At 34.3% G+C, this 19,622-nt stretch overlaps 1 protein-coding gene across 4 annotated transcripts in view; it reads left to right on the top strand.

The window, feature by feature from the left end:
• Enoph (enolase-phosphatase E1) overlaps positions 1 to 19,622 on the top strand; it is a 64,110-nt gene that overhangs the window by 18,455 nt on the left and 26,033 nt on the right. For 3 of the 4 annotated variants that reach the window (XM_035355993.2, XM_035355992.2, XM_085809912.1), the window contains exons 2-3: positions 3,638 to 3,758; positions 11,778 to 11,879. In XM_035355993.2, the coding sequence (XP_035211884.1) occupies positions 3,672 to 3,758; positions 11,778 to 11,879 (189 nt within the window). In that variant the 5' untranslated portion in view covers positions 3,638 to 3,671. The remainder of the gene's footprint in view (positions 1 to 3,637; positions 3,759 to 11,777; positions 11,880 to 19,622) is intronic. The other variant, XM_035355994.2, reaches the window with a different exon arrangement.

The raw sequence follows: 19,622 nt of genomic DNA, 5'->3' as shown, positions 1-19,622 counted from the left end.
CTGTAGCAGCGCCTGTTTTGTTGATAGTTTGAATGGACCGGTCTACTGCCGCAAGAATCTCAGGAACAGTTTGGAAGCGAGTGCCACGAAGTGGTTCCTTCATCTTAGGAATTAAGTCATAGTCACAAGAGCTTAGATCTGGAGAGTATGGTGGATGGTAAAGTACTTACCAGCCCCATCGCTTGAACAAATCAGTCACAGCTTGCGCGGCATGTGGCCGAGCATTGTCATGCAAAATGAGAGGAGCGTTCTGCAGAAAGTGTTGCCATTTTTTTCTCAAACCTGGTCGGAGATTGTGCTCCAAAAATGAGCAGTAATACTGCGTAGTGACGGTCTGCTGTGGGGGAACGGTATGCATTATGATGACACCATGACAGTCGTACACGAGAATCACCATAACTTTCACATTGCTGGGGTTCTGACGAAATTTCGAACGTCTTGGTGACCCGTGATGATGCCGTTGGTTTGATTGGCGTTTCAGTTCTGTCTGGTACGATAGGGCCCAAGTCTCATCCAGTGTAATGATACGGCGTAAAAAAGCATCTCCTTCACGCTGATAGCGCTCCAGGTGGGTTCGGGCAGCATCGTATCGTAGCCATTGCTGCATTTCCGTCATTTGATGTGGAGCCCATCGTGAAGCAATTTTTCTCATGGACAGGTGTTCCTTCAGAATGTGCAGCACAGTCGTATGCGCTAATCCTGTTTGTCCGGCCAGCTGACGAATCGTTTGGCAGCGATCACTGTCCATTAGTGCGGCAACAGCTTGCACGTCTGCATCGCTGACACTCGGACGACCTGGCTGCAGCATGTCTGCCACGTTTTGGCGTCCTTCATTGAATGCTTTCACCCATCTTGCTACGGTTCTGTAAGGCAATGCAGATTCCCCACAAGCCTCTTGAAGCCCTTGATGACACTGTCGTGCTGTACGACCTCTGGCACATTCAATTTTTATCCAACATCGTTGTTCTTGTTTTGAAAACATCCTGACAACACTTACTTTAGACTGCGAGCTAATACAAGGATCCGTTCTTCGTGTCACTCCGCATGCGCATGACGTAGGCTGGACGAGTCTTTCTGCTGAGAGGTAAGGTAGGTATGTAGTTTACGTATGGTATACGCGATATTCTTTGGTTTTGTTGCGTAGCGTTTTTTCAGCTGTGTTGCCACTATTAAAGTTCCAACCCTCGTATTTATTAATCATTTTTTATTAAACTTATTTGATTCTTCCTTCCACATTTCAAAATTTAGGTTCATTCCAAATAAAATTCACCCATTTTTTTATTTATTTTTAAAATTTATATTTTAAAATAATTTTTATAAATTTTTCAAAAATATTTTTGAATTATAATCTATAAAAGTTTTACCATCATCTTAAAGTAGACGTATTTCTAAGCATACCTGCAAAAAATTACCGTTTTAAATTCAAAATTTCCGAAGATATACGTGAATTTATATATTGGCCCATTTTGAAATTTGGCGTATTTGTTGAAAGCGATAAAACATCAAATGTGGTTTAGACACTTTGCTAAAATTACTTGAAAGTAGAAACAATGTGACTTTTAGTCCGCTGCATGCACAATGTAAATAGGTAGAAATGAGGTGCCTTTTTTCTGCTCCGGCATAATGGAAGGGAAAGGAAAATTGGTTGCCATAGGTTAAGAAGTTCGCCAAGTGAATTACTCTTGGTGCAAACTGAAGAAATTTCGCCAAGATAAATTTTTGAATTTCTCTGTAAATTTCGCACCAAATTTTACAAAATCTAATATCTAGACATAATTTGAGTCGTAGAATCGAAATATGGAAAAAAAAATTTGTATGTTATTTCAGAAAAAGTCCGATTTTTTTTTTTTGTGTGTCAAAATACCTATGTTAGAACAATGTTATATTTAAATCTAATATCTATCCTAAGTCGTGCTTTCGAGAAATGAAAAACACAATTTGAATTTTGTCACTTGGCCCAGTAGAGCGGGAGATATACATCTGTACTTTTTTGGGGGGCCCAGTGTACATTCGCAATTGCAGGCCAACTAGGGGCTTTGTTTACAGTTTTAAAATTACTGCTATAATATATATTATTATATGTAGTTGCTGTTAGTAAAGTTATATGCCAGTTTAAAATTACTTTTCCTATTCATGGATGGACTGGGATTGAATCAATTTTATTTTAGTATCACAATGACTTGATAAGTTTAAGCTCTACATATAATAAAACAAAGAGTCTGTGTGTGTGTGTCTTTCGTTCGCGCAGCGCGTAAGCTAATATACCCATGGCTACGAAATTTGTTACACAGGTGCATCTAGAAAAGAGCCAGTGCACCTCGAAGCAATTTTTTCGAAATTCAAATTCGGATTTTTTTAATTTTATGTTTTGTGACAAAATCACGTCATTTTGAGACATAAAGGGCTATAGGAAAGCGAGATTTTACTCTACTCGCTCCATTTTCACATCGTCATGAAACGTAGGCACTTAGCTATTTTACGAACTTAAAATAAATTTCGTGTTTCAATAAATCGATTAAATACGAATTTATTTAACAAAAGGAGCTTAACTCCTTTTCAATGGGATTTTTTTCTAAAAACGTTTATTTTTAAAAATGTACAGTTTATTTTTCTTTGTTTTTCGTACACGTTAAACTTTCTTCCTTGCGATTTTTTTAACATTTTTTTTTAAATAAAGCTTCCGAGTACACTTCTCACATCTTTAAAAATGTGATTTTGGCAACAGTTTTTCTTTAAAAATGTGATTTTGGCAACAGTTTTCCTGTCTTATTGTTGTTGATAGATTTTTGCTGAAATCGCATCATTTTGAATAGTTTCATTCTTTTAGAAATATGGGTTTGGCAACAACTTTTTATCATATTTCTTATGTCACTGTTTTTAAGAGATTGGCATTTCATTTTCATTTATATATAGATATAGATAATACATTTTTATTTTATTTATTTATTTATTTATTTTGGATAAAGTTGTTCTGCAGAGTAAAATTCTGCGCGGAATTTTATGTTTTTTGAGTTGCTTTCATGTTATTTTTTGCTTTTTTCACTGTTTGTAAGATATTGAAAAGTTTTGCATGATTTTTTTCTTCAACGGAAAGTTGGTTAATTTTTTTATTAGGATAATTAATGTTTGTATTAAGGGATGTAGCTTATTTCATTGTAATTTTTTTCTCTTGAAAATATAAGATAAAATATCATTAATTATACTTTGCTTTTCAGAATTTTTTGTTTTTTGTATTCTTTTATGTTATTTATCCCTCATTTCACTGTTTTTAAGATATTGAAAAATTTTTGAGTGATTTTTTTAGGAAACAAAGTTCTTAATCTCCTTTATACCATTAGATTTTGCAAAGGGAAGTTGGTTAATTTATTTATTAGGATAATTAATATTTGTATTAAGGGATATTGCTTATTTCATTCTAATTTTGTTACACGTAATAACTTTTTTTTATGAAGTTGTTCTGCAGAGTAAAATTCTAAGCAGTTGTTAAATTTAACGTTTGGTGTTCCCTTCAGCCATTTTTCCAGTACATTTAAAAGCCAGACGAAGGCTGGCAGCGAAGCTGCTAGTCTAAAATAAATGTTTATTTTTTTTAATTGTGTAGTACACATTGAATGATAAATCTTTACTTTCTTTTCAGGTTTTGATAAAATCCTTAACTAAATTCAAAGGAAATGAATAATCTTAAAGATTTAGTTCAGAAATCGGATTGTATTCTTCTTGATGTGGAAGGGACAACAACATCATTTGATTTTGTGAAAGTAGGCATTTTTTTGTTAAAATGCAAAGTTGAAATGCTGTATTATGCTGTGTTGCTTTGTCATTTTTGTTCTACCATTAATCTTTATAACTGAATGCAATGTAATGATCTTACATGGTTAGTTAGTTGTACAAGAATTCCAACTTTTAAAGAAATGATCTCTCAAATAGCTACTATGGTGTTATACGTATTCTGATCATCATATGCGTTGTGTTGTGTTCTGTTTCTGCAATGACGAGATAATTTCCCTTAACCGAACTAAAGGGGAAAAAATGTGACATGTCACAGAGTATGCCTCACACATCCAAGGACTTCATATAACAAGTAGACTGCTTATTCCACTGGGAATTCATCTGCTAGTGGAACCCGAACATAGACTATGTGACTTATGGTTTTGGCGCTCTTGGGGAGTGATAGCTTAGGATGTTCATCGTCGGTTTGGCGGGCTTTTGATATGGTAGGGAGTGTTTTTTATTTCTATCTGCTGGTAATCGTCAGGTAACGATCTCGAATTGGATTATTCAATTTTTTACAATTATTTTTAGATATAACTAAATGCTTTTTTTCCTGAATATTTTATTTATATTTTTAATAATTTAAAATTTTTGCACTGTTGCTTAGGGTGTTTAGGTTAAATAATTTTAGGAAGAAAATCTAAAATAAATAATAAAAAATTGAGATAGAAACTTTAGTTTTGAATAACATTTAAAAATTAATTGTAATACTGTTATGATATTTGAGAAGGTAAAAAAATCTTGCTTATTTTTAATGCATTGCATCCTAAAGAGAAAAAGAAAATCACATTGTAATGTGTGTACTTATGCAATTTATGAAATATATATTTAATTAAATATAAAATTTTATTTAATAATTTTAGGAAGAAAATCTAAAATAAATAATAAAAAATTGAGATGGAAACTATTTTTTATACTATAAAAGGGAAAAAAAAAACTTAATTGTACTAAAGTAGCAAATGAAGTATTAAATTACACACATATATTTATTTGTATGCTTGGTCATACAGGTATACTGCAGAAGAATGGTAAAGCATGAAATTTTAAAAGTGTAGTGATTTTTCATTGGAAGGGAATGTAAATATACCTACAACTAGAGTCAAAACAATAATGTAATTGTCTGTATATGAGAGGTGGCATTTACCCCCCCCCTAACTTTTTATTACATGAGAATTCTTATTTTGTAATTCTGTAAACCAAAAGGGTCCTTTTAAAGTTCTCTTAAAATTCTTTTACAATAGCACATACATTCAAAAACAGAATTTGTAATACATCAACTTACAGGTCAAAGGGTGGCTTCTGAAGAAAAGAGAGACATCCTGACAACGTAGTGCGAATTTAGTGCGAATTTAAAAGAAAATTTGAAGTCACTTTCAAATTAAATTGTTGATGATGGTAGATTGGAAAAAATTTCTGCTTAAGACAATGTTGATCAAAGTTACTTTCATTTTGCTATCAACAATTATTTTTTCATAAATTTCTATTAACAAATTCAATTATATGTCACTGCATGTAGGTTAAACTTCTAAAATCAGCACCATCTCCTTTTTCTTGAGATTATATTACTGGAACAAAATAATGCAATCTTAATTACTGATTTTCACACTCATGTGTATGTCATGGGGGTTCAATACATCTTATTGACTATAACAAATATTTTATATTGAATATGTATCAAATGATAAACTTCAACTCAGTATTTACCATTAGGAGTAAACAAAACAAATCAATATTATAGCTAAAAATTCTCTCTCTCTCTCTCTTTTTTTTTAATAATTACCATTTAAAATATTGTAAATTTCGGAATTCAACCAGCAGTCATGTGACACTAATGTTGGAACCGGTTGAAGGTTGCAGATACGCTCTCTACCAGTATATATCTCGTGGCACACATCTGAAAACATAACCTTTTCCTATGATATGATAGTTGGAAATATTTTTTGTGCAGACAAATAAGCTTAATTATACCAGTTTTTGTTTGCATCGGATAGCTTGTTCACAGAGATGGATGGTGTATCCTTACCAGGGCTCATGACAGAGCCGGTGTGTTTGTGCTGGGTAGCAAATCTTAGAATAGAAGAGAAACTCGCCAATGTGACAATCAAAATCGCAATAACAACCTTGTATTTAGCATACATATATTAAAACAATCAATTTTGATGGCAGCTAAAGGTCCCTCATCAGGAGAACGAAATTACTAGAAAGGGGGAAAAAAAAGAAAAATAAAGCATCGGCAAAGCAGTCTCAGAACGACCAGAGAGAGATGAAAAATGAGCAATGCCCTTACTGGGAATCGAACCACGGACCTCCGGAATACGCCCCCAGCGTGCTGACCACTACATTATGAAGGCATGCTAAGAAGGCGGGAGAAATACCTTATAACTTAATCAAAATTGTACAAACCTGAAAATATTCCCTATTTGATTATTTATAAAAAAATTTTTTTAATTGGGAGCACACCTTTGTAATCAATCAGTCAGTAAGAGAAGTATAGTTATGATGGTTTTCTCTGAATACCCTGTCTATTTTGAAACTGGTGCAAAATTACGAAAAGGTCATCTTTAAATATATGCAATATGATACATCAAGTTGAAAGAAAGAACCGCATGTTGATCGTTTGACATTAAAATTGGCATTGATATAAGAAAAAATGCATCCCCCTCAAAAAAAGTACAAAGAAAAAGAAAAGAAATGAAGGGTAAAAGTATAGTTTAGGTTACCTCTTGGCAATTTTTGGCGGTACATGGATACCGATTTTTTGCAATGCTTTGACTCATTATTTTGACTTGCGAAGCCAAAATAACAAGACAAACAATTGCACAAACTCGGTATCCATGTACACATCGACTTATTTTCACTTAACCCCCCCGAATTGCACAAAAATGGCATTATGCACTCCTTTGACTTTATCCATGTACACGTCGACCTATTTTCACTTAAAAAAATATCCTCGAATTGCACAAAAATGCCATTGCGCACTCTTTTAACTTTATCCTTATGCACGTCGACCTATTTTCACTTAAAAAAAAGTCACAGAATTGCACAAACTTGCATTGCGCACTCCCTTTACTTTGTCCATGTACACATCGATATATTTTCACTTAAAAAGTCAAAGGAGCACCAAAGTCTACAATATAGGCAAACAAAAAATACATAATCTCAATAAAATACATTTTAAACCAAACAATAAAATAAAATAAAAAAGGAAAAACATGTTATACATTTAAACACTACCAAAAGCAAATATTCACTTACCATGATTTTCGAGTTCGTATACCCAGAGCCACGTAAAAATCAAAATATCAATCATACTCAAATGACTTTTTTCAAACCAGGTACTCTTTCTGATCGAACGCTTCACATAGTGACCATATGAACCTTTCTTCCTACAAACCCATTCAAATCCATCTAAATGGTTTTAACACAGACCACAAAAACGCTTACAAAACATCCCATGATTCAAAATTTCCCAGAATCATGCACCCCATTACGTCACAATAGGGTTTCCATAACATTCAACTACTCAGGCTACCATAAATGAAACAACAACTTCGCCATAATACAAGGGGTACCTTAAAGTCTAGTCTACCCGAAATGAAGTAGTCGTTGTACAGTTGTCTCATCATTGTAGAAGATCTTGAATAGCCTGTTTTGTTCACGAGTGCTGATTTTTAATTGTTAGCAATTTCATTGACAATATCCAGGAGAGTCTATCAATGTCCAAGAGAAGTCGCTTGCTCGATTCGTTGACGTGGCAGAAGATTGGATCGATGGAAAATGGGGATGTCACAAGCTGATGCTGCTAGATGTCTCAATGTCTCTTGCAGCATAGTCCAGTGACTATGGAATCGGTTTGAATCTGAAGATTCTGTGTCTAGAACACATGTTCCAGGCAGACGAAGAGTTACAACACCTGCGTGAGATCGTTATTTAGCTCTTCCGGCCTGAAGGAGGACTGACATTACTGTGCCTGAGCGCATGGCAGATCATTTAGTGGTCACAGAAACAAGAATGCAGCTGCAGCTACTACAGTGCAAAGATGCCTGCACAATACAGGCCTGTATGTTAGACGACCAGTTGTTTGTGCCCCTTTCCCCCGAGGACACAGGGCTGCCCGCTTATGTTGGGCAAGAGAACATGTCTCCTGGACCACTCAACAATGGGCTTGTATTCTCCTCATCGGCGAGGTCAGATTCACATGGGAGAGCAATTCAGGTCATTAGCTAATCTGGAGGGAACAATGCACCAGATACAACCCCTTCGACATTGTGAAGTGACACAGTTACAGAGGTGGTGGAGTAATGGTTTGAGCTTGGATCTCTCTTGGTGGCCACACTGACCTGCATGTGTTCTATGAAGGAACTTTGACCATTTTGAGATATCGAAACGAGATCCTTAATCAATATATCCACCTATATGCTGCTGTTGGTGGTCCTGGATTTCTTCTGATGGATGACAATGGGCGACGACATCGAGCTCAAGTTGATGAAGAATATCTTGAGGGTCACAGTATGTAGTGGGTGAAATGACCAGCTCAATCCCCAGACCTGAATCCAGTAGAACATCTTTGGAACTAACTTGGGAGTCAGGTGGCTGCTTTAAATTCTCCTTCAAGGTGTTAGATGAGCTTGAGCAAAGATTACTGCATGTCTCTTTGTTGCTTCCCATTTCGCTGGCCGACAATTTAATTGACAGCATGGAACGTGGCTGCCACCAATTTGTTGCAGCTAGTGGTAAACACATTACTTATTAGATCCCATTTTTGTTATGTCACCACCACATTTTCCCTTGAAAAACTGTGATATACTGTTTCTCCAAGTTTGGGTTTCTCTGCCAAGAGTGCAATTTTTTGTTGTAATTCATGTTTGTATTCATCTTAAGAAGCGTTCTTCACATTCATTAAATAACTGTTTAATGAACATTGCCTCTAAATTTGTTGCTTCATTCTCAAATTAGACACCAAAAACATGCTGTTCCTTAACTTTTAGAGGGCAGTGTAGATTTAGCGACAGTGGCAGGGCCAAATGTAAAATATGTTCAATGCATTAGAGCGCCTGTCCAGGCGATGTACGTTTTGCGTATGTATTTGTTTATGTTTAACCATTTTCCCTTATAAGTTTATAAACAAGAGTGAGAAACTGCAGTTTGATACGAGCATAAAAAGGGGCGCGGACTCTAACTTCATATGATCGAGACAAAATAATTAGATGTTCTGAAAGCGGTGAATCTTTTGCTTCAATTGGCTGTTCATACGGCATCTGTAAAGCCTATTTTCAAAGGATATGGCATAGGGATGTATGAAATGGAAACATCTTTGGCATCATGGGTTGGCAATCATCGTCAGAACGATCTCCCTCTGAGTTTTTCAATTTTTCAAGCTAAAGCTCTTAGTTTGCATGAAGACTGGAATTCTAGATTAAAAGAAGACTCATGCATGGTGTTTCAAACAAATAATGGCTGGTTCAACAAATTTAAAAAGAGGTATTCATTATATAATATTAAATACACTGGAGAATCAGCTGGTGCAGATAAAAAATTTTCAAAAGAATTAATTTTTTCATTGTCCAAAATTGTTGCAGGTTGAGAATATTTGTGCAGTGTAGACGAGACAGGTTTATTTTGGAAAAAAGTGCTTAATTGCACATTCGTATCAAAGGAAAAATCGGTTACCACTGGACATAAACTTTCTAAAACCTGACTGATATAACTTCTTGATGGAAACCTAGCCTGTGTTAGTTTGTCAAGGAGAAAATCACAGAATGTTAAAAGGGAAAGATAAAGAATTGCTTCCAGTCATTTGGGAACCAAATAAAAAGGCAGAAGTTACCGTGTTATTATTTAAAGATTGGTTTCCTTTTCATTTCGTGCAGGCAGTTAAGCAATACCATAAAGGTAGAACATTACACCTCACCTCAATAAATTAACATAACAACAATAATTTTCAAGGAATACGTAAAAAAAAATCTACGAATTGCACAATCTAGGCATTGTGCACAAATCAACCAAATAAACTAAACTAAATTACAATCAATTCAAAAAACAACAATAACATAAATTCATTGTGAAAAAACAATGAACATAACATTCTACAAAATAAAATGCACTTACCATAATACATTCCTGAATAAAATTTTGCCAGTCACCCAATGTCTCTGAACAAAAGTGCCACGATTCTGCTATATCACATGTCTTTCTGAGATTCAAAATTTCGAAAGTAACGATAAAAACTTCCTCCAAAGTTAACATACTACACAAAAACCACAATCCAAATCAGCCACGTACTTTACCAGCAACCATTTAACTGCAAATCCACACAAGAACTATCAGAAACGTCCTTCTTCGTCCGAGTTCTCATAGCAGCTCCACATTTGGGACTCTTTTTTAAAAGTCCCACAGAAATTCCAAAAATACACTTCAATCCTCATAAACACACCCATGAACAAAAGACTCATTAACAACTCCAACATCATACCTTTTAATACTAAATTTACTTTGCACGCAATCTAAAATATGCTTAATGCTTAATAGAGGCAAGAGTTAAATGAAGTATACAATAAAAGTGAGGAAGAAGCTGATAAAATTGTCAAGACTTTGACAATAAAACTGTGAATGAAGCCATCATGCATCTTGAAAAATTTTTGACTATCATGGAAAAATTGATCCCAATAAAGAACGTATTTCTTATATATGTAGGCTGATTGAGTAAGACCATCGAGAAAAGAAAGAAAAAGTAAAAAGAGTTAAGAACTGTTTCTGTTTTCTTATAATAATAATTTTTTTTTTTTTTTTTATTTTCTTCTTTATCATGGGGGAGGGGATGTGATATTCAGTTAACTCTTGAAAGCTTATAAAGTAAACACCTGAAAGCTCTGAAACATACCTTGTTAATTTAATTATGTATATTTATGACTAAATAATATTACTGACAAATAAACGTCTTAAAATACAATTTTTTAACATCACTCTATTCTAGAACATTAAACATTCGCACACATTTTTTAAGAACCAATTATGTGCGAAAGTTAAGGGTTGCCTGTGTATATATATGAAACATTCTGGTACATATTTTGAGACTGGTCAGATGTTCGTTAGCTTCTGTGTACTCAAACTCTTTATCAAGACCTCTCGACGTGAAAATCAATGAGAAGTATCCTTCTTCTAGAAGTACAAAGAAAGACCACCCAGATATAACATATTACAGAAGCAGACCTGTATTCTGGCAGGTTCTTCTTCTATGCAAAACAGAGCTGAGAGAATATTCTTCCCCTCCCCCTCAGCATCGTAAAATATTGCAGCTATGTACAGGAAATAATTCCTAAACTTAACTGTTGCAGCTAGAAATCTTCTTTGTTCAAACTAGTGCTAAAAGAAATGCTTTTTTTTGGAAGAATTTCTTATAGCAACACGTCTGACTGTATATATTAGCACTATTAGGTAATCACGTTGGCAGGATTTGGTGATTTTTCACAGAAGAAAAAGAATGTTGATTTACAATTACAGAAAGGTATATATTACATATTCCTGCATACAAATTTTACATTTTAATTAGATATTTATCCCAAAATTTAATCAGTAAACCTAAATTACAAGCGATTATTTCTTTTCTTTTTTTTTTTTTGTTCTGTAGAAATTTCTTGGTGGTTGCTCTGAAAATAGATCAGTTGCCATTGTTCTCTTTAGCAATTTAGTGATTAAGTTCGGTGACTGTATTCTTGCAGAAATGTTACTGCAGTTCCTTACATTTTATGCAAATCCCACAAGCGTATGTTTTAAAATAGAGTTTAAGAGCTATCAGGATTTATCTGTGAACTGTTGGAACTTGAAATACAACAAAAAGAACACATACGAAAATGGTGACTTCACTTGTTAAAATTGAAAGATTGTTTTATCCATGTTTGCCAGATGGCATATTTTGAACTTTGCTTTTGAAACTAAGGTGTTTACACTAATACGCAAGTACCAGCTTTTGAACTGTTATTGTACAGTTCATATTAATTTTTTTTTAGGATGAACTATTTCCCTGTGCAGAAGGTTGTCTTAGGAGCTACATCATGCATCACTGGAAAGATAGTAAATTGCAAGAAGCTGTTTCAGATGTTATTAAACAGGTAAAGTAAATTAATATATGATGTATTAAAATTCTTATAAGGAAACAGTGTGGTTTAGATAGGAACAGTCTTACTGTAGTTTAGGTGGGAACAGTCTTAATTGTAAAAACCGTATGTAAAATTTCTTACTTTCTTAGTTATCTGAATCTCACTATAAATTTATTATTTACAGATTGAGCAATTTGCCTCGGCGACAAAGCTTTCACTGTTGATAGACCGAATTCTGTTTTTACATTTCTTTACCCTTTTTGTGGATTTGCATGTAATTCTTTTATTTTTACTGAAGTTATACGTCTTTCTTATTATACACTGCTGGCCATTAAAATTGCAACACCAGGAAGGAATGATCTGCTGAACATCAAAATGACATGAAAGGAAGAACAGGTTGGGATATGCAAATGATAAGTATTTCAGCACATTAGACGACACAGAAGAGAGAAACAACATCTGAAGCGCTGCATAAAAGATAAGTTGTGTAGTTGATTTCTCATTCAGAAAGTGCTTTGTGAGGTTGAAGTTTGCTCAGAATATCGTGTTATGCCTCGAAAAAGAAGAAATGCTTAATAGCAAGTGTCGAAAATCGATATAGGTAGAATTGTTGCCTATCGAGAGTGTGGATTATAATTCCGTAATATCACTGTCACACTGGTCGACATCTAACCACTGCCGTCCGAATATGGAATCAATGGGTTGCTGAGGGTCATACTGAACGGCATGCAAGTTCTCAACGCCCTCCCATGATTAATGACCAAGAGGACAGATATATTGTGAGGTCAGCCCTGCAAAACTGCACAACCACATCATGGACCAGTAGGCAGGAAATGGGCATGTTTGCAGCACGCCCAATATCTGCTCGTATGGTGCGTTGCCATTTACAGCAGTGTGGCGTATCAGCATGACGACCATTACTGTGGCTTCCCTTGACAATGCAGCATAGAGAGAGACGGCAACTCTAGTGTGCCGAATGACAAAGCTGGATACAGGAGTAGCACAATGTTGCTTCATATGAGTCCCAGTTCTGTGTGCAGTATTCTGATGGCTGTATACGTATCTGCAGGCTCAGAGGAGACTGCACGTCGCATGATTACATTCGATATCAGCATAGCAACCCTGCATCTTGTGTGATGGTTTGGGCGGCCATTGGGTACAAGACTTGCACATCTCTAGTTCAGATTGACAGTAATTTGAACGCAAGTTGGTACATTTCGGACATCTTACGTCCAGTGGTTGTGCCCTATTTTCGAGGCCTGCCAAATGTCATCTTTCTGCAACATAATGCAAGACCACATGTTGTACGTCTTGTTCTCACCTTCCTCGATACAGATAATATCCGATTGCTGCCCTTGTCTGCATCGTGTCCAGATCTGTCACCCACTGGAAACATCTAGTCGTTGAAAGACTGGCCAGCCACCCCTCTCCAGCTAATAAAGTTGATGAAGTGTGACATAGACCTGAAGCAGCATGGAATAAGTTGCCGGTTTCTATTATCCAAACCCAAATCCACTCCATGCCTAACCGGATAAGGACTAAAGTAGAAAAAGCTGCCAGGGCTGGCAGCTTTTTCTACTAATCTCGCACTCCTGTAAACTCTTAGACTGCTTCCAAATTTTATCATTTTGTCTTCATGCCATACTGTTTGTATACAATAAATATTGTTGCTTGCGTATGGGTTTGTAATAGATTGAATGCACAAGTCCAATGAACAGTTAACAAAATTTATTCTTATTGCAAGAAATGAAACAAAATGCTGAAATTTTTCCTCACAGATATTCGTACAGTATCACAATATCACACAGTAAGTATATTTTAAACTACTGAAACATTAAATAGAATGCAATCCAAAGTACAGAGAAAGCTTATACGATCTCACTGCGAATTCGCTACAATCAATAACAAAAACTTAGTAAACAACTGAACTGAGATGTTTTTCTTTAACTATTATAAGCTGTTTAATCATGCATGAGAACATTCTGGTATTTTTCGAGGTTTCTGGAAAGCAAAAGAGTACAATTATGAGATATCTATTTGTTAAATGCGTGTACTCCTGTATTTTTACTTTTTCGGCATAGCTTTCTCTTAAAACGTGTCACGCGCTGCATTGCACGTCGAAATAAAATCATTTTAATTACAGTTCTCATTAAAATAGCTAACTAAATACTTAAATCCATAACAATATCTTTTTTGTATTTGCTTTCCTTCATGGCATTGCAATTTTAATGACCAGCAGTGTATTTTTGCTACAACCAGGCCTGTTAGCTAATGTAACAATCTTCCAATAAAATAATTTCTTTTTATTGAAATAAAATGAGATTTCTAGCATCTTTCTGTTTAAGTTGCACAATATTTGGTATCTCAACACAATGCAAGTCGTTTATCAAGCATGAGATCATTTTTTGCAATCAGATAGTGATCGATATTAATGTTATTTGGATATTGTTATCAAATTGTGGAATCCTGCCTGTTTCTATATGAAAACATGGAAAATACATCGTGAATTGTGATAAAACATTCGGTTAATATTATCAAAGTATAATCAAATAACTTGTTAAACTGAAGTAAAGTCGTCAAGTGATGTCAAAATGGATTTTAAAAATTGCCAAGTGACAGAAAAATGTTGCTAAGTAAGAGATGAACTCATTAAACACCTTGGTTTAGATTTTAGTCAACCATTTAAAATTAGACAAAAAATCAACTTAGATTTTGAATAACTCTGAGAATTTGAAGGGGGATCAAATATATGTCTTCATTCATGGGCAAACTATGGTTGTTTTCTTCCCCTAATTTTAAATTTTACATTGGCATCCTGTGTTGCAGTTGGGGATTCTTTCCGAGTATTAAGATTAGGGATACAGCATCGGTCAAATGATTTCCAGAAACGTTATGACATTTCATAAGTGAACTGCATATAAAATGGTGTGGACACTTCATAAAGAAACTATTACATGTTTCTAATTAAAATGCTGTTAAAGCACGCGTTTGTTTCTAGTTATATTTATATTAAATTAGTTAAATTCCAATGCTATTTTTAAAGGTATTTTTGCTCATCATTTAATGTTATCGAAATTGCTCGGACAAATGTCATCACATTAAGCGGCGCCTACTATATAAACGAGTACAGTCAAAAGTCTTTAATCCGGAATGATCTATAGTCCGGACTTCAAAGCTACAAACTTTCTGCGCATGTGTAAATGCATAATGCGTTAACGCATGCGCATAATATCTTTACGCATGCATGTTTAATGTATAACGGACGGTATAAGCTAAGCTAAAATTATCTAATTATCTCTTTCAGTTAATGTTGCAGATTGTGTTCCTTAATCTTCTAATTGGATCTGGCTTATTATTTTTTGTAGACTGTTAGAGCAATTTTATAAAAGTAAGCTTGAACTTTCGATTATGTCAAAAAGAATTTCCGATTCTGGAGCTGCCAAAGGATCTACAAAGTGAAAGCATGTTTCGATGTCCATCAAACAAAAAGTGGAATTGCTGCAAAAAATGGATAAAGGCATATCCTTTGTTTCTCTAACCATTCCGAAATCTGTTTATCAATTTCACGCTGCTCTGCAAGGGGGGACGTCGCGGCCCACAATGAGCTGGAAGTTTATCTGTCAGCACTATCCTCATCTTCAGGGCAGATGTTTTTATTTTATTCGGCTTATAATTCCTTACTAAATGTAGCATTTCATCTCGATGTGCTCCGCCTTTGATATGATTTAAGTCAAATTCCTCATCATTATAAATATCACGAATACACATCAAATAGTTTTCTGGTTGCAATTTTCTAATTTCGACTATAATGTATGCCTTACGCATGCGCATGTTGAAAGAAATGTTTAATAAAGTAAACAAATAAATATTAAGCTTTTTTTTTTTTGTAAATTTTGATACCCTTTAGATCATGATTGCTCTTTATTTCATAAATTACGGTTTCATATTCCTGATGAGTCCTGATTGTCCTGACGAGTCCGGATTAAAGACTTTTGACTGTATTTCAGTTTAATATCATTTGTGGGGTTTCTAAAGTGAGTTTAGGCCTTTTTCCCTCAACTAACTGCTTGACTGAAGTAGTTATTATGAAACATGAAAAACCATAACTGTGGTTTTAATCACTTAGAGGAATTTCACAGATCTATTAATTAATAATAATACAGATGAGAAACTTCGTTTATTGTTTTTAAATCACTTCGTTTGTTAATCTATAACAGGCAGATTAAATTTGAAAGAAAAAATTAATATCTTACACTTTGCAGAATGGCAACACGTTGGCATGTGGAAGACAAAACAACACTTTTCTGTCAAACATAAATATGTTAAGCTTTTCCGAATTAAATTTCCCATATCTTTTAAATTGCTGAGCTTTGTGATTAAATTTGAAACAAAAGTATCTTTTTTTTGCTGAATGGCAGCTTATTGCTTTTAAAATATTCCAGTTTGTTAATCAAAATATCATTAAATTTTTATAAAATATGAAATAAATAAATAAATTAAAAATCCGGGATTTGAGGTCCACATGTTCTGGTGGAGTACGGTGCTTTTTCAGAATTAGCCCTAGGTGCCGCCATTTTTGCACTGTACGAGGAACACACATACAAAAAAAAAAAAAAAAAAAGATTATTAAACTATGTTTATATATGGTCAAAACTGTACAAGCTCTAGTTTAATTCTTCAAAATCGAAAATGATGATGTTACGTAAAAAATCCATTTCATCTCATAATAATGATTTAACTCTCGGGAGTGAGTCTATTGAAAAAATGCAGTGGATCAAATATTCAGGCATTGTCATTAGCAATAAATCGCAGTGGAAACAACATGTTTCTTAATTAAATGTCTTTAGTTACATAATCTGAAACAGGCATTAAAGATCAAGCAAACTGTGCTAATTCAGCCGACGTGCTTGAATTTTCAGCAGCATAATGCTAAACTACATCCTGATGTAATAAATGAATATTCTAAAGCAGTTTTTCTCAACTGAATTTACTCCATGAACCTGTAAAATATTTCGGTACGTTCTCGTGGACCGGTAAGTTTAATAATTCGACCCGTTGGCACAATTTTTTTTCACATAAATAAATCTTGAAGACAAAAATAATTCTTAAAGCATTTTATTTGTTATAATTTACATATGTACATTCAACTTATTTAACATATTGCATCGAGAATAAAACTACCAAAACTAAAACTCCAAGAAAATTCCAATATGAATGATAGATTTATTTTTTTTTAATTAATATATTAGCAAAAACAACAATGAATCGAAATGTAAAAAGTGTAGGTAGATACAAAATAATAATTTACCAAATTTAAAGGAAATAAAACCTAAAATCAATGAGATTGCTGCTGGTTTTCTGTTGCTGACTAAAGTGTTAAACCAGTTACAACTGTACGTAGAGCAGGTGCAAGAGCAAATCAATTTCGATATTTCGTCTTAGTAACAGTCACAGCCAAAAATGTAGTTTCACACAAATAAGTTGAGGCAATAAAATCTTCAATGCCTTTCCATGAAGATTGGTTTATTCTGTTGCAGTCTTTATCCAGAACTGATATATATTTACTGAATTGAACTATGATTTAAGTCCTAGATCTGAAGGTAGTTCAATAAGTTCTGTTTCCTCGACTGTAGTAAGATTGTTATTGTAATTATCAATAAATGGATGTATTATCCACAGATTACTTGAACGCACATCTTCTACTGGGCATATTTCTGATCAAAAGCCATAGAAAGTTCATTTTAATGCTCCAAAATGACGCTGGTAATGCTCTTCTGATCCATGCCATTAGCATTAATGTAATCAAAGAAAGAAGGAAACATATCAAAAGTGTTTTCTTCCGCACGTTTTTACCGGAGTTTCAATTTCTTCTTGAAAGTATCAATCTAACTGTAGAAGTTGAAAACGGTATTATTTTTTTACCTTGAAGACTTAAATTTAGTTTGTTTATCGGTGAAAATATGTCTGGTAGGTATGAAAGCAAGACTACCCATTCTTTGTTCTGAAAATGTCTGCTCAATAATGATCCCTTCTGGTTTAAAAACAATTGTACCTTATTTCTCAACTCATATAACCAGTTAAGGACTTTTCCTCTGGATAGCCGGCGTATTACAGCATGCAACAATGATCCTATCCTATTTCTTCACATATAATTGTAAACAATCTTGAATTAAGGGCGTTACTTATTATAAAATTTAGAATTTTTACCGATTCCAGAAGAATCATTCAGTTCTGGGGACAATTTCTTTGCAGCTAAATGTTTACGGTGAATAATGCAGTGAGTGATTACTAATTCTTCTGATGCTATATCTGTTATTCTCTTTGCAACACTTGTTTGTCTTCCTGTCATAGCAGCAGCGCCATCAGTACACAAACCGTTGCATTTTTTCCTGTCAATTGAGTTACTTTCAATGAAATTATTATCTGCCTTAAATATTTCAGCACTGGTTGTTTGGGATGGTAGTTCGATACAGCACATCAATTCTTCTCAAATATCATTGATTGCATAATCAGTATAATGAACATAACATAATAATATGGCACTATTTAAGATGTCAGTTGACTCATCCATTTGGACAGCAAACTATTTCGATATACAAATATCTTGCAGTAGTTGACTCTCTATGTCGTATGATAACTCACATATTCTTCATTCAGTAGTATCATTGAACAGAGGCAGATTTTTCATTTTAACTGCAGCAGAATGGCCCAACACTTCACAACACACCTCTATGAAACAGGGTTTCACGTGTTCTTCAGCAACTGAGTATGGTTTCTTAGATTTGGCATTACATAGAGCAACTAAATACGCTGCTTTTAAAAGCAATTTATCAACCGAGAAACATTTTTTAAAAGCATCCTTTTGAATTTTCATCTCTGAATTTGCTTTCCAGTTGTGGGTGCTTCATTTGTAAATGCTGCAAAAGCTTGGAAGATTTCATGCTTTCGTTGGAAAGCACATCTCTACAAACAAAACATTCAGGTTTTGGACAATTTTCTTCTGATTGTGGCCAAAGGACAAAACCATATTTCAAATAGTCTGCAATATGCCTTACAAATCTTTTACTTTTTTTGGCAGATTGTGGACAATATTCATCACTACTATTCGAAGGGGCTGACGACGTACTTGGTTTTGGAGAATCCTTTCTTTGCACTAAATTTAGTAACATGCCTTTCGTTTCCTTCTTACTCATCCTGGTTATTGGTTTTTAATCTACCTAAAGAAATAGTAGTTATAGCACAGTATTAAATTCAGTGGTTATCAAAAACTTACACTGATGTATAGTTTTCAGTGTCCAAGCATGCAGAAGAATGTAAGCAAGATAAAAAGCGAAAACCTAACCTAAGACGCTTTAAACACTACGATAGATATTCAGCGTTCAAGTAATCAGCAATACTCAAGGCAGACAGGGGCATACTAACTGCTGTACTAAGTGCACGGCACGGCAATTTATGAAAGGCAATTAGGTACATAGTTGTCAGTTTATTATATTTTTCATCATCGATCATATTATTTTCTAAACTAATAAACTATTATTATTGTAATGTAGGTGCTGTTGTAATATTGGTTGTCGGCCGATCACACTTTGGGTTTTGGTCAGATAGCTGGATACTTCGCGGACCGTTTGCCGGTTGAGAAACACTGTTCTAAAGCAAAGCCAAAATAATTCTTTGGAAATGAGATGGAAAAATATCCAGGAAAAACAAGAAGTCGTGGAAGTGGTCAAGACTATAATTAAGGATTAAATTCATGTA

This window comes from Stegodyphus dumicola, chromosome X2 (assembly GCF_044657685.1).
Source record: "Stegodyphus dumicola isolate Sdum_Otavi_A_Nest chromosome X2, ASM4465768v1".
Taxonomy (NCBI): domain Eukaryota; kingdom Metazoa; phylum Arthropoda; class Arachnida; order Araneae; family Eresidae; genus Stegodyphus; species Stegodyphus dumicola.
Note: the sequence above shows the minus strand (reverse complement) of the source record. Positions and strands in the feature narration are given on the sequence as shown.